The 12,178-nt window shown below is 42.4% G+C and overlaps 2 protein-coding genes across 4 annotated transcripts in view; both read left to right on the top strand.

The window, feature by feature from the left end:
- The first annotated feature begins 2,494 nt into the window (after positions 1 to 2,494).
- LOC123944630 (COX assembly mitochondrial protein 2 homolog) lies at positions 2,495 to 2,939 on the top strand. Its single transcript, XM_046009901.1, has 2 exons — positions 2,495 to 2,607; positions 2,798 to 2,939. Exons 1-2 carry the CDS (start codon positions 2,495 to 2,497, stop codon positions 2,937 to 2,939), a joined length of 255 nt encoding a protein of 84 aa, XP_045865857.1.
- Positions 2,940 to 5,518: 2,579 nt separating this feature from the next.
- Positions 5,519 to 12,178, top strand: part of SLC12A6 (solute carrier family 12 member 6) — a 101,903-nt gene continuing 95,243 nt past the window's right edge. For all 3 annotated transcript variants that reach the window (XR_006818655.1, XM_046007954.1, XM_046007955.1), the window contains exon 1: positions 5,519 to 7,165. Coding sequence is in view for 2 of the 3 variants with exons in the window: in XM_046007954.1 (XP_045863910.1) it covers positions 6,922 to 7,165 (244 nt within the window). In the remaining variant the exon portion in view is untranslated. The remainder of the gene's footprint in view (positions 7,166 to 12,178) is intronic.

Consider the following 12,178-nt stretch of genomic DNA (forward strand, 5'->3'; position numbering starts at 1 on the left):
TTGTATGTTGTGGGGAAAAAAGGAGGGGTTTAAAAACAAAAGAGGGAGATGAGAAGGAGGAGCTCCCCAGGGTTACAAGACCACTTGGAAGAACTTTAAGTCACTGCTGATCAGTAGTGCTGTGCGCGATAGGGTGTTGGGGAACTGGAAGAATGGTTGAGACTCTTCCACAACTGTCAGAGTTCAGTGAAAAATTCGCTTGTTCTCACTTAAGTAATTTCTTGCCCCTTGAAATGATGTTTTGACTCAGAATGGAGGAGTTGCTTGAAAAATAATAGCAGCTATATTGTAGAGGGAATGCAGTGAATTGGAAGTTAGGAGACCAGGATTTTCCCCTCTGCATAACTGAGAAAGTAAAGTTAACCAGTTTAGTCTCATTTTTCTCATAATTTCTAAGCCTTCTTCCAGCTTTAAATTTGATAGGGTTCAGTGGTGGGTCTCTATCAATATCTATCTACACTGTGTGGCAGATAGAACCATTGTGAATACAAATGCCTTGATACATCATTTACGCCCCTTCTGAAAATATTCCCAGGTATTTCGTTCTCTCCATCAAGAAATTGTTTTCTCACATACACTTAACTTTATATTCTCCTTGGCAGCCAGCTGCTTTGTGGAGCTCCACATGGATTTTTTTTTTTTTTTTTAAAGATTTATTTATTTGACAGATAGAGATTACAAGTAGGCAGAGAGGCAGGCAGAGAGAGAGAGGAGGAAGCAGGCTCCCAGCCAAGCAGAGAGCCCGATGCGGGGCTCGATCCCAGGACCCTGGGATCATGACCTGAGCTGAAGGCAGAGGCTTTAACCCGCTGAGCCACCCAGGCGCCCCTCCACATGGATCTTAATTTAGAAGATGAGGTATGAGAGATTCAAGCAGGGATTTTGCTGTTTTTTTAAGCTACTGTTGGGGTTAATTAAAAAACAAAAAAATCCTCGGAGATGTCTTAGGACAATTCATAGTAGACTAATGATGAGGCAAAATACTGTATATGAGCTTTCACGAAATGCTATCTTTGTCCTTTCTTTGCTAAGTTAATAAACTCATTAGTTTCCAGTCTTCCCATTTGTGACTATTGACATTAGATTTGAATGTTTGCCTAGTGCCACTGATTTAAAAATTGCCGTGTGGAGATTATGTTCTAATTATACAATCTTTTTCTACTGTGTCAGATTCTAGACTCTAGAAACAGATGTAACTTAAATCAGCATAAATTTGATTTATCAGCACAGGTCCTGGAAGGGGATAGATACGTTTCTGTTGGACTCTGATGTCTGAGTATCTCAGCAGAAAAATTGAGGATAGTTGCTAACTGCTGGGAAAAAAAAAACCTCTCGACTTGGGTGGTAATAGAAGACAGATGATTTTTGAATCCCTTAACTTATGGCAGTGGTAAAATGAGAAACTTGTTTCCTGTCAAGCAGTTTTTAATTTCTTAGCCTGTTCACTTAACAGGGATTTTATTTATTTTTTTTTTAAAGATTTTATTTATTTATTTGACAGACAGAGATCACAAGTAGGGAGAGAGGCAGGCATAGAGAGAGAGAGAGGAGGAAGCAGGCTCCCTGCCAAGCAGAGAGCCCAATGCGGGGCTCTATCCCAGGACCCTAGGATCATGACCTGAGCGTAAGGCAGAGGCTTTAACCCACTGAGCCACCCAGGTGCCCCTTAACAGGGATTTTTTTTTTTATTTTTATTTTTTTTTTACTTATTTGACACGTAGAGAGAGAGATCACAAGTAGAGCAGCAGGCAGAGAGAGAGGGGGAAGCAGGCTCCCCGCGGAGCAGAGAGCCCGATGTGGGGCTCGATCCCAGGACCCCGAGACCATGACCTGAGCCGAAGGCAGCGGCTTAACCCACTGAGCCACCCAGGCGCCCCTAACAGGGATTTTAAAGTGTCACCTTATTAAGGGGATAATGATGGAAGAAATGTTAATTCTGCAATAACTAGAAAAAGGATCTGCTATGGAAACTTCTTAAACACCAAAATCAGTAAATGAACTCTGCTAGTAATGTTTTGTAATGTTGACTGTAATTTTGTCTTTATAAGTAACCCAGTACCTGTACTCACCCCCCCAAAAAAGGATTATTGTTTCTGCTACCTGCTATGGAAACTGAAATGAAAAGACTTTGATCTGGAAATAGTCCTAATTGAAATAGAGGAGAAAAGGTGGACTTCTCCCTTAAAAGATTCTCTGGATATTAATACCTTCTGAGATATGCTCAGAAACGGGAGAAGAGTTTTAAGAGGTATAGTATATTTGTATTAGGTAGTATATGTAAATGAATAAAAATACACTGTGGTGTGAAACAAATTGGATTTTGCAGAAATCTGCCATTTCTTTATAAATATGAGAAAGTCTGTGAGAGCACCAGGGGTTGGCCAAGCCCAGCAGAGTCAGCTGTGGAAAGCACAGGAGCCTTCGCCACCTGGAACTGGCCTGGGTACTGTGTGCCTGTGAGTCAGGTAGCTCTGTTGTGCTCCATCACCTAAACATGCATCCTGATTTATCTTCACACTTGCACATTGAAGAATGTAATGCCTTGATAAACTTGCTTAAGGAATGTCACGAACACCACAGCATTCTGAAAATTTTTTTAAAGATTTTATTTATTTATTTATTTGAGAGAGAGAGAGAGAGAGAGCACGCACAAGCAGAGGGAAGGGCAGACAGAAGGAAAGGGAGACGGCGGCTCCCTGCTGAGCAAAGGGCTTAATCCTAGAACACTGGGATCATGACCTGAGCTAAAGGCAAACACTTAACTGACAGCCACCCATGTGCCCCGGCATTCTGAAACTTTTGGTCATTACAGAGACCTCAGTCGGGAGATGAGAAACTGCTTGAAGAATGAGTACATGGAAAAGAAGACCAAGAGCAGGGCGCATTACAATGCAATGTGGAAAAGACTTCTTAATCCCACGGAGGAATCTGAAAAATAAATTACAGACACATATCATTAAAAAAAGGGAAAGTCTGAAATTGGAATGACCAGCAGTCCTGCCTGAGAAAAACAGTACCTCAGGAAGTGAATTTCTTGCTGCCTCAGGAAAGCTCTAAGCTGGAGTTGTTAATCAGAGGCTTTAAAGAGAAAGAAACTTTAAGGAGATTTACATTTTAGCTTAGTTTTTTATTTTTTTTTATTTTTTTTTTAAGATTTATTTATTTATTTATTTGACAGAGAGAGAGATCACAAGTAGGCAGAGAGGCAGGCAGAGAGAGAGAGGAGGAAGCAGGCTCCCCGCGGAGCAGAGAGCCTGATGCGGGGCTCGATCCCAGGACCCTGAGATCATGACCTGAGCCGAAGGCAGCGGCTTAATCCACCGAGCCACCCAGGAGCCCCTTAGCTTAGTTTTTTAAAATATTTTATCTGTTTGAGACAGAGATAGAGCACAAGTTGGGAGAAGAGGGAGAAGCAGGCTCTCTGCTCAGCAGAGTGCCGGAAACAGGGCTCTGTCCCAGGACCCTGGGATCATGACCTGAGCCGAAGACAGGTGCTTAACCAAATGAGTCATCCAGGTGCCCGGAGAGGTTCCCATTTTTTTTTTTTTTAAGATTTTATTTATTTATTTGACAGAGAAATCACAAGTAGGCAGAGAGGCAGGCAGAGAGAGAGGATGAAGCAGGCTCCCCGCGGAGCAGAGAGCCCAATGCGGGGCTCGATCCCAGGACCCCGAGATCACGACCCGAGCCGAAGGCAGCGGCTTAATCCACTGAGCCACCCAGGAGCCCCGAGGTTCCCATTTTAATTGTGAATTTACTTCTCATTTTGCTACCAGGATCTATCTTTCTTTTTTTAAAGCTTTTATTTGTTCATTTGACAGAGACAGAGAGATCACAAGGAGGCAGAGAGGGGGAAGCAGGCTCCCTGCTGAGCAGAGAGTCTGATGTGGGGCTTGATACCAGGACCCTGAGATCATGACCTGAGCCAAAGGCAGAGGCTTAACCCACTGAGCCACCCAGGTGCCCTAAAAAGTTGTTTGGTTTTTTTTTTAAGATTTTATTTTTATTTATTTATTTTTTTAAAGATTATTTATTTATTTATTTGACACAGAGAGAGATCACAAGTAGGCAGAGAGGCAGGCAGAGAGAGAGGAGGAAGCAGGCTCCCCGCGGAGCAGAGAGCCCGATGCGGGGCTCGATCCCAGGACCCTGAGACCATGACCTGAGCCGAAGGCAGCGGCCCAATCCACTGAGCCACCCAGGCGCCCCCTAAAAAGTTTTTATTACTGGATCTTTTTAACCAGGTTTTGGATTTTATGTGTCATTTGATAAAAGAGAATTTCCTGACTCGGGTTTTCAATACAGTTCTGACCTATTGCTAAGGATGACGTTTAAACATTTCCACTTGTGAGGTGTAAGGACCCAGGCAAAGCTAGGGCACAGATTGTTAAATTTAAATGTCTCAATCAAAGCTATAGGAAATAACCTTCAAACAAAACATCGATGAGTCAAATTTATTGAACACTTGAAATAAACATGCTAAGAAAAATATTCTGGTGGCAGTGGAGTAAAAAAAGTATCTCACTGTTTTCTCCAGGTCTAAAATAAAGGACATTTTCTTTAATTGAATCTTCAGTCTAACCAGAAGGTGAAAATACCATTTTTCTCCAGCCTTATTGAGATATAATTGACCAAATTGTATATATTTAAGGTGTACAACATGATGAGCTGATATATGCATACATAGCAAAAGACATTTTAAGGACAGGGAAAAGAAATTTAGCACAAAATGTATATAATTGAGAAGGCACCTTAAAAATTTCAGTTGGGGGGGTCCCTGGGTGGCTCGGTGGGTTGAACCTCTGCCTTCGGCCTAGGTCATGATCTCGGGGTCCCGGGATTGAGCCCCGCGCCGGCCCTCTGCTCAGTGGGGAGTCTGTGTGTCTCTCTCTCTCTCTCTCTGCCTGTCTCTCTGCCTACCTGTGATCTCTCTGTCAAATGGATAAATAGAATCTTAAAAATTTTTTTCAGTTGTTGTCATACCTATGCATATGGTATGGGAGGTTTGTGATTTTTTAAAGAAATTGTGAATGGGGCGGCACCTGGGTGGCTCAGTGGATTGGGCCGCTGCCTTCGGCTCGGGTCGTGGTCTCGGGGTCCTGGGATCGAGCCCCGCATCGGGCTCTCTGCTCTGCGGGGAGCCTGCTTCCTCCTCTCTCTCTGCCTACTTGTGATCTTCTCTCTGTCAAATAAATAAATAAAATCTTTAAAAAAAAAAAAAAGAAATTGTGAATGGTATTTTCGGAGACGCTTTTGAGACGGTTTGGGGACTAGGAGGGCAAGGAGCATGTCTGCTCCCCGAATGCCTCCAGAATGAGTTTGTGCAACACAGCGTGACCCAGAAAGAAAACGGTTTGTTTTCTCCACGCAGCTCAGGCCCCAACACTCAACTACAATACCCATCTTCCTCCGGGCCTCTCACATTTTGCGCCTTTCGTCCCGCCACGACCCCGCAGCGCATGCGCGCAGCCCTTTACGTCCCCTTGCAGACTGCAGAACCTGGGCGGGGCTCCTCGGCGCTCCCGGGACGGTACCGCCCTCCGACCGCTCCCCCGGGCTTTCCTTCGGACCGTTAACCTCGAATGAGGAACGAGCTGGGAGGGAAGGGAGGGGCTGCGGCGGGGCTGGCACAGCCCGCCGGGCCCGGGGCCGGGGGCGGCGAGGTCACGTAACGGCTGCTCTGGCGTTGGCCCGGGGAGGGGGCGCCCTCCCCGGCAGCCGGAGCCCTCCTGCGCGCGCCGCGGCTGCGAAACAGTTACCGGCTCGTAAACAACAGCTGCGCGCGCACCCGCATCAGCTGGCGCTGGGATCCCGCACCTGCGACCTCTTCCTCCCCTCATCCCCGCCGCCCCCTCCTGTTCAGCCCCGGCCAGCCTGCGAGGCCTTCTCCTCTCTTGCTAGGACCCGAAGGAAGAACGGCGAAGGGCTGACCTGCGCCGCGGCCCTGGTGGGGGAGAAAGCGTCCTCCGGCAAAGGGGTAGCCGGTCCTGTCACACGCAGGAGAAACCCGGCGAGCCGACCGTGGGCTCGATGGACTAGCAACGACCTGCCACGACCCTGAACTGCAGTCCGAGGGGTCTTTATCCGCTCGCTAGCCGCCTCCTCCCAGATCCTAGAGACCGTTCCACCAGAAGAGTGGGTGGGCCACCCCCGCAGACCTCTTGGAGACGGGAATCCGCTCTGCCCCTGCACCCTCTGCTCGCCCTTTTCATTCTCCTCTATCCGGTAGTGTTGGGTATTTTCCCGTTATGCATGCGCATCCCTCCCACCAGACCCAAGCGGATTATTGGCCTCCAAAACATCGGGTGGCTCTACACACACTTCCTAGCCAGACCTGTGGGGTATTCACCTGATACACAACAGGTGGCCGGGTGTACACCGTTTCGCAATCTGATCTGTGCTTTATTCGCCTGATAAGGGTGGGCCTGCGCGCTCTTTGCTCATCTAGAACCGTGGGACATTTACCAGATAAAAGACTTAACTACCTCTGCGGAAACCTGGGGGTCGAGGGGACAAAGCCTTCACGTTCTCTGAGACCATGGCACTGAGCCCGCGGTCCTGGACCAGGAGAGACATCTAGATAACTCTTCTTTGCGAAGGAACGAAGTTCCACGAGACTGGCATCGTTTCGTCTTTTTTGTTTGTTTTTTTGTGTTTTTTTTTTTCCTTAAATATTTACTGCTAGTGCACTTTCTAGGATAGTCTGTCTGAATTCTGAGTTAGAAGGATTCTTATTTGGGACTTTTTTTGTGGTGTAAATCAAGGTTATTGAGGGTTTTTGTTTTTTTTTTTAAGTTGTCTTTTCTATCTTTGCAACCAAAAAGTACTAGTGTAGGAGGAAAGATTTTGTAGGGTTTTCCTTTTTTCTTTGTTCTTATAAAGGAAAAGAGAATAATACATCCTCCAGAAACCACCACCACGATGGCTTCAGTTCGGTTCATGGTGACACCAACGAAGATCGATGACATTCCAGGTTTGTCAGATACCAGCCCGGACCTCAGCTCCCGATCCAGTTCCCGAGTAAGATTTAGCTCACGGGAAAGTGTGCCTGAAACAAGCCGTAGTGAGCCTATGAGTGATATGTCTGGAGCCACCACTTCACTAGCAACTGTTGCACTGGATCCAGCTAGTGACCGTACTTCTAACCCCCAGGATGTTACTGAGGGTAAGTGGAGACACAGATTACAGGATACGTTGATTGCTGGCTTATTTATCTGGTTGATTGCCTACTGGGAAATCACTTTTCCATTATACAATAATCATCAGGAACCAGGAACCTTTATTTGAGGTGCCGAGGAACCCTTTGGAATAATGGTTAGCACAGTAACTGTCTGCAGTAAAACTGGCATGTGGGAAGAAAAGTAGGTTTATATTTTGACTTCATTTTTGCCTCTTTGGAATTGAAATGGGTGGTTTGGGTTAAGGATGAATATAAAAGAATTTAATAGTTTTCTGCACAAAGAATCCTAAATTGTGAAAATTTAGTGGAGAGCTAGCTCTGGGGCTCTATCACAGTCTGCTTTTAAGGCTAGTTACTAGCAATACTAACTATAGTTATTGATTGCTGTAGCAGTACTAGCAATAGTTATTGATTGTAGCTTAGTTATTGGCTTTCCTACAAAGACTTCCGTTATTGTATCACAAAATTCTTTTTAAAAATGCATTTTTTACAGACAGTGGTTCAAGAAGCTAAGCTCAGGGTAAGGCTGGTGGATCTATTGTGCTGTCCTGTCAAATGGAGAAATTCTAAAGAGGCTTTCAGGACCTGATTCCCATATAATTTTTTAAAGAGGCTTCTAAGGCCTGATTTCTACATAATTCTTTCACTTTGCACTTTAAATGGGGTGTATTGAGTCTGTAGTCAGGAAGTAGTAGTACAAAAGCCACTTCTGACTTACTTCACCACTGCAGAAATTTAGCTGCCTAAACTAATTTGTGTTAGCTGGTTTGCAAGTTTTTACTGGATTTAGTGGGAAGAGGTGATGCAGGAGAGAAATGAGATAAGAAAAGGTCATAAGATTTTTCAGACTGTGGGGTAGACAAGTTTGAGAATTGCTGTACTGCTTTATATGTTAGGTTTGTGTTAAATTCTGACATAGATATGTCAAGTAATGAGAGTTTCTCTTATGAATCTTAAAGACTCTTTAAATGGTGTTCTACCCGAATTTGAAAACCATAGCTTCAGCTACTGACTTGACATTTTCCGGTGTCAGGAAATATTGTTCCTCTTAACCCAAAGGGTGCAGGAAACCAGAATGATTTTAGTTCCTTATTTCGGTTTGTGTTTTTGAGTGTTTGGAAACAAGGTAGGCTTGGTAAAGTTTGTAGTCCTCGAATTCACTTATCCATGACTAATTTATTTTATGGAGATATGGACTTAACTATTTACAACTTCTTGGCAATGTACTGTGGTATTAAAATTACATTACGGAATAAAAATGACTTATCATTTTCTCTTCCTCCAAATTCTAAATTGTAGTAGTTTTAGTTTATATCCATCATACTATATTTAGGTTGTAATATATATACCAGGTAAAGATATAGCAGTGTTAAAATTTTTTTTATTGCCGTAATTGTCATTAGACAATTTATAGCTAAATGTTAGACTTGTGACTTATATGTTATAGAATTGTACTTTTATTCTGTTTAAAAAGTGGACTTCAGTAATGTGTTATTCTTGTGGAACAGGATCCTGATCCAGGCTGCTGTCCTTATCTTATTTACAAGCATTCTTTACAGTATAGAGTGGTGTCATTTTACATGGTAGGGGTAAAACTGGGACATGTGTAGGTGAAATCTATGTTGTCTAGGTGGATGTAGAAGTTAAAACTTGGCTTTCTTTCTAACGTGTTCCGTAATGTTTACTCTGGTACCAAATGAAGAGAAATCCATAGGCCAGCCATTAGATTGCAATTTTCACTATATTCACAGGAAACTAGTTCTCTATTTTACTAATGACCTATTTTTTGCTCTTTCTGTCTTCTAAAAAAAAAAAATTCTTATGACAACTATAATCTTATGATATATCTTTGTCACTATCAGAAGGACTGGTCAAAAATACTGTTATTTCATCTTTGAGTTTTATAATATGTGGATACCCTTGTTAGACTTATAGATCTTTACAGGATGCAGTTGTCAAGAAAATCAAGGACATAGTGATCTATGAGACCCCATTTGTCTCTGGGATGGCATTTGTATGGAAAATAACACTGCATTTTCTGTAATTGAGTCTATCTTTAGGCCCACAATGTATTTCAAAATTGTGTTTGCAATTTTAATATTTAAATTCTGTGCTTTGGGGGCCTTTTATACATTCTTCTGTGGTTGTGATATTGGTATGATTATCTCTCCTTTCTCCACAATTCCCATGCCTCCCACATTTCTTCCACATTTAAGCTTCCCACCTTAAATTTCTTTTCTTGTCATATGCTTTTTACTCACATTACGCTGCACAGTGGGGAGTGGGGGTGGGTGGTGTGAAACAGGAAGTTTTAAATACTTATTTCTGTTTTAATTTTTTTCTACTATAGGCCTTTGGAGTAGATAATTATCTTTCTCTTGTCAAAGTATTTTTGGAAGATTTTATTTTATTTATTTAAAAAAAGATTTTATTTATTTATTAGAAAGAGAGCACAGAAGTAGGCAGAGCAGCAGGCAGAGGGAGAGAAGCAGACTCCCTGTGAGCAAGGAGCCTGATGTTGCAGGGGCTGGATACCAGGACCCTGGGATGGGGACCTGAGCTGAAGGCAGAGGCTTAACTGAGCCACCTAGGCCCCCCTGTTATTGAAGTATTTATAATTGTCCTTTCATTTTGTCAAGGATCCTTTAGAATTGATGGGACTGTGCAGTTGTTAATAAAAACAAGAATCTTAGTCTGTACTTGCTTATACATGAACAATGCCTTAAAGTTACCAGGAACTGTTGAGAGTGGTTACCTTTGGGGAGTTATGAAAATAGTGCGGAGAGTGGGAACTTTCCTTTACCTAAACAATTCAGAAGGGCATGTATAATTTTTTATATTGAGGGTATATCACTTTTATAATACAAATTTTAAGAGGCATAGCATGTTAGGGAAACTTAGATGATGAAGAATTGAATTTTGGGGGGAAAAAAAAGAAAAACTGAATTCTGATAAAACTCCATTTTAAAAAATTAGGAAACTAAGGCTCGCAGAGATGGTTATTTGTAGATCACAGAGTGGTAAAGCCAAGACTGAAGCACAGGCCTCCCGAGTTATAGCCAGTGCTTTCCATTATATTGTTTTGTCTCTGCCATAATGAATTTTTTACATTTGCCTCATAACCATCTGGTTATCTTAAATGATTGTTGAAATAATAATTCCAAAAAAAAAGCTGGGAATGTATTTTTAATTATTTTTATTAACATATAATGTATTATTAACCCCAGGGATACAAGTCTGTGAATCATCAGGCTTACACACTTCACAGCACTCACCATAACACATACCCTTCCCCCTGTCCATAATCCAGCTGCCCTCTCCATACCCCCCTTCCCCCAGCAACCCTCAGTTTGTTTTGTGAACTTTAGAGTCTCTTATGGTTTGTTTCCCTCCCGATCCCATCTTGCTTTATTTTTTCCTTCCCTACCCCCCGAAGCCCCCCACTCTGCCTCTCAAATTCCTCATATCAGGGAGATCATATGATAATTGTCTTTCTCTGATTGACTCGTTTTGCTCATCATAATGCCCTCTAGTTCCATCCATGTCGTTGCAAATGGCAAGATTTCTTTTTTTTTTTTTAATAACTGCATAGTATTCTATTGTATATAGATATCACATCTAGGTTCTTTCCATAGTTTGGCTATTGTGGACATTGCTGCTCTAAACATTTGGGTACACGTGCCCCTTCAGATCCCTACATTTGTATCTTTAGGGTAAATACCCAGTAGTGCGATTGCTGGGTGGTAGGGTAGCTCTATTTTCAACTTTTTGAGGAACCTCCATGCTGTTTTCCAGAGTGACTGCACCAGCTTGCATTCCCACCAACAGTGTAGGAGGATAAGGATGATATTTTTGTATGTCTTACACAGTATCTAATACATTTCATTCTTTTACAATTTAACACATGCTCCACGAGGTTCTGATATATGTGAGGCACCATATTCCCAATAGGAATTATAGGAAATACGTAGAGTAGGTAGTCTCTGCCTTTGGAGAACTTGTAGTCTGGTGGTGAAAATGACAAGAACATTTTACCCATTCCTTTGCCGAACATTTACGGAACACTCATTGAGGGTCAGGCCCTGTTCTGTGTGTTAAGGATGCAGGGCCAAGAAAAATAATCCAAGAATGTTCTGCAGAAAGTTATGATCTAATAGAGAAAACAAACAAATGTTGATATAAATTATAATGCTATATGATAAATGCAACAATAAAGACACAGCAAAATATTAAAAAATACAGCACATAGTAGAATAATATAATAGAAAGATACAGCAAAGGAAAATGATGAACTGAGGTAAAAATGGAGATACGTAGAGACTGGAGGACTTGGTGGGGTAAGGTGGTAGTGAAGCAAGGAGAAGGTTTAAAGATTATGGCCGGACAGTTGGATGTTGGAATTAATGGTTTCAGAGGGGGGCAATTCCAGTGTTAACATGGTCTAGTGTGGAGTCTTGGGAGTGGGTTTTTGAAGTGGAGTAAATGTAGAAGCCATTTAGGTCACGGAGCTCTAAATATATCAGCTTCAAGGGTGGCTGTTACTAAGTTTTTATGCTTGGTGTGTTAGGGAAGTGTTAGGTGGTAGAGATGCAAAAACAACTTAGATAAGTCCCTCCTTCAGAGTCACCTTCTCTCTGAAACTTTTTCTGATTCAACACCACACCCAGATAATAGATCGGTTCTTTATATCCCTATATCCCTTATACAGACTATTACTATAGCACCTGTTTCACTTAATTTTGTTGTTTTTGTTTATATGTTATCTTTTTCAATTAGGCAGTAAGGTTCTCGTGGACAGGGACACAAAGTTGTCTTTGTATCAGCACCCCATATAGTATGTGATGCCACATATAATTTGCACACAATAATGATTTGCACATATAATAATTGCACTCAGTATATTGAGTTGAAGATCTTCTAGACTAAAAAAGATAGAAATATAAACAAAAGTTAAAAACATGTGGGGCACCTGGGTGGCTCAGTGGATTAAGCCTCTGC

This window comes from Meles meles, chromosome 6 (genome assembly GCF_922984935.1).
Source record: "Meles meles chromosome 6, mMelMel3.1 paternal haplotype, whole genome shotgun sequence".
Lineage (NCBI taxonomy): Eukaryota > Metazoa > Chordata > Mammalia > Carnivora > Mustelidae > Meles > Meles meles.

What these genes read in the sequence shown, in the direction of transcription:
- LOC123944630 (XM_046009901.1), top strand. Translation starts at nt 2,495, where the DNA reads ATGCATCCTGATTTATCTTCACACTTGCACATTGAAGAATGTAATGCC. An exon ending in AAAATTTTTTTAAAGATTTT is followed by an intron (nt 2,608 to 2,797) that starts ATTTATTTATTT and finishes GCATTCTGAAAC; the next exon opens with TTTTGGTCATTACAGAGACC.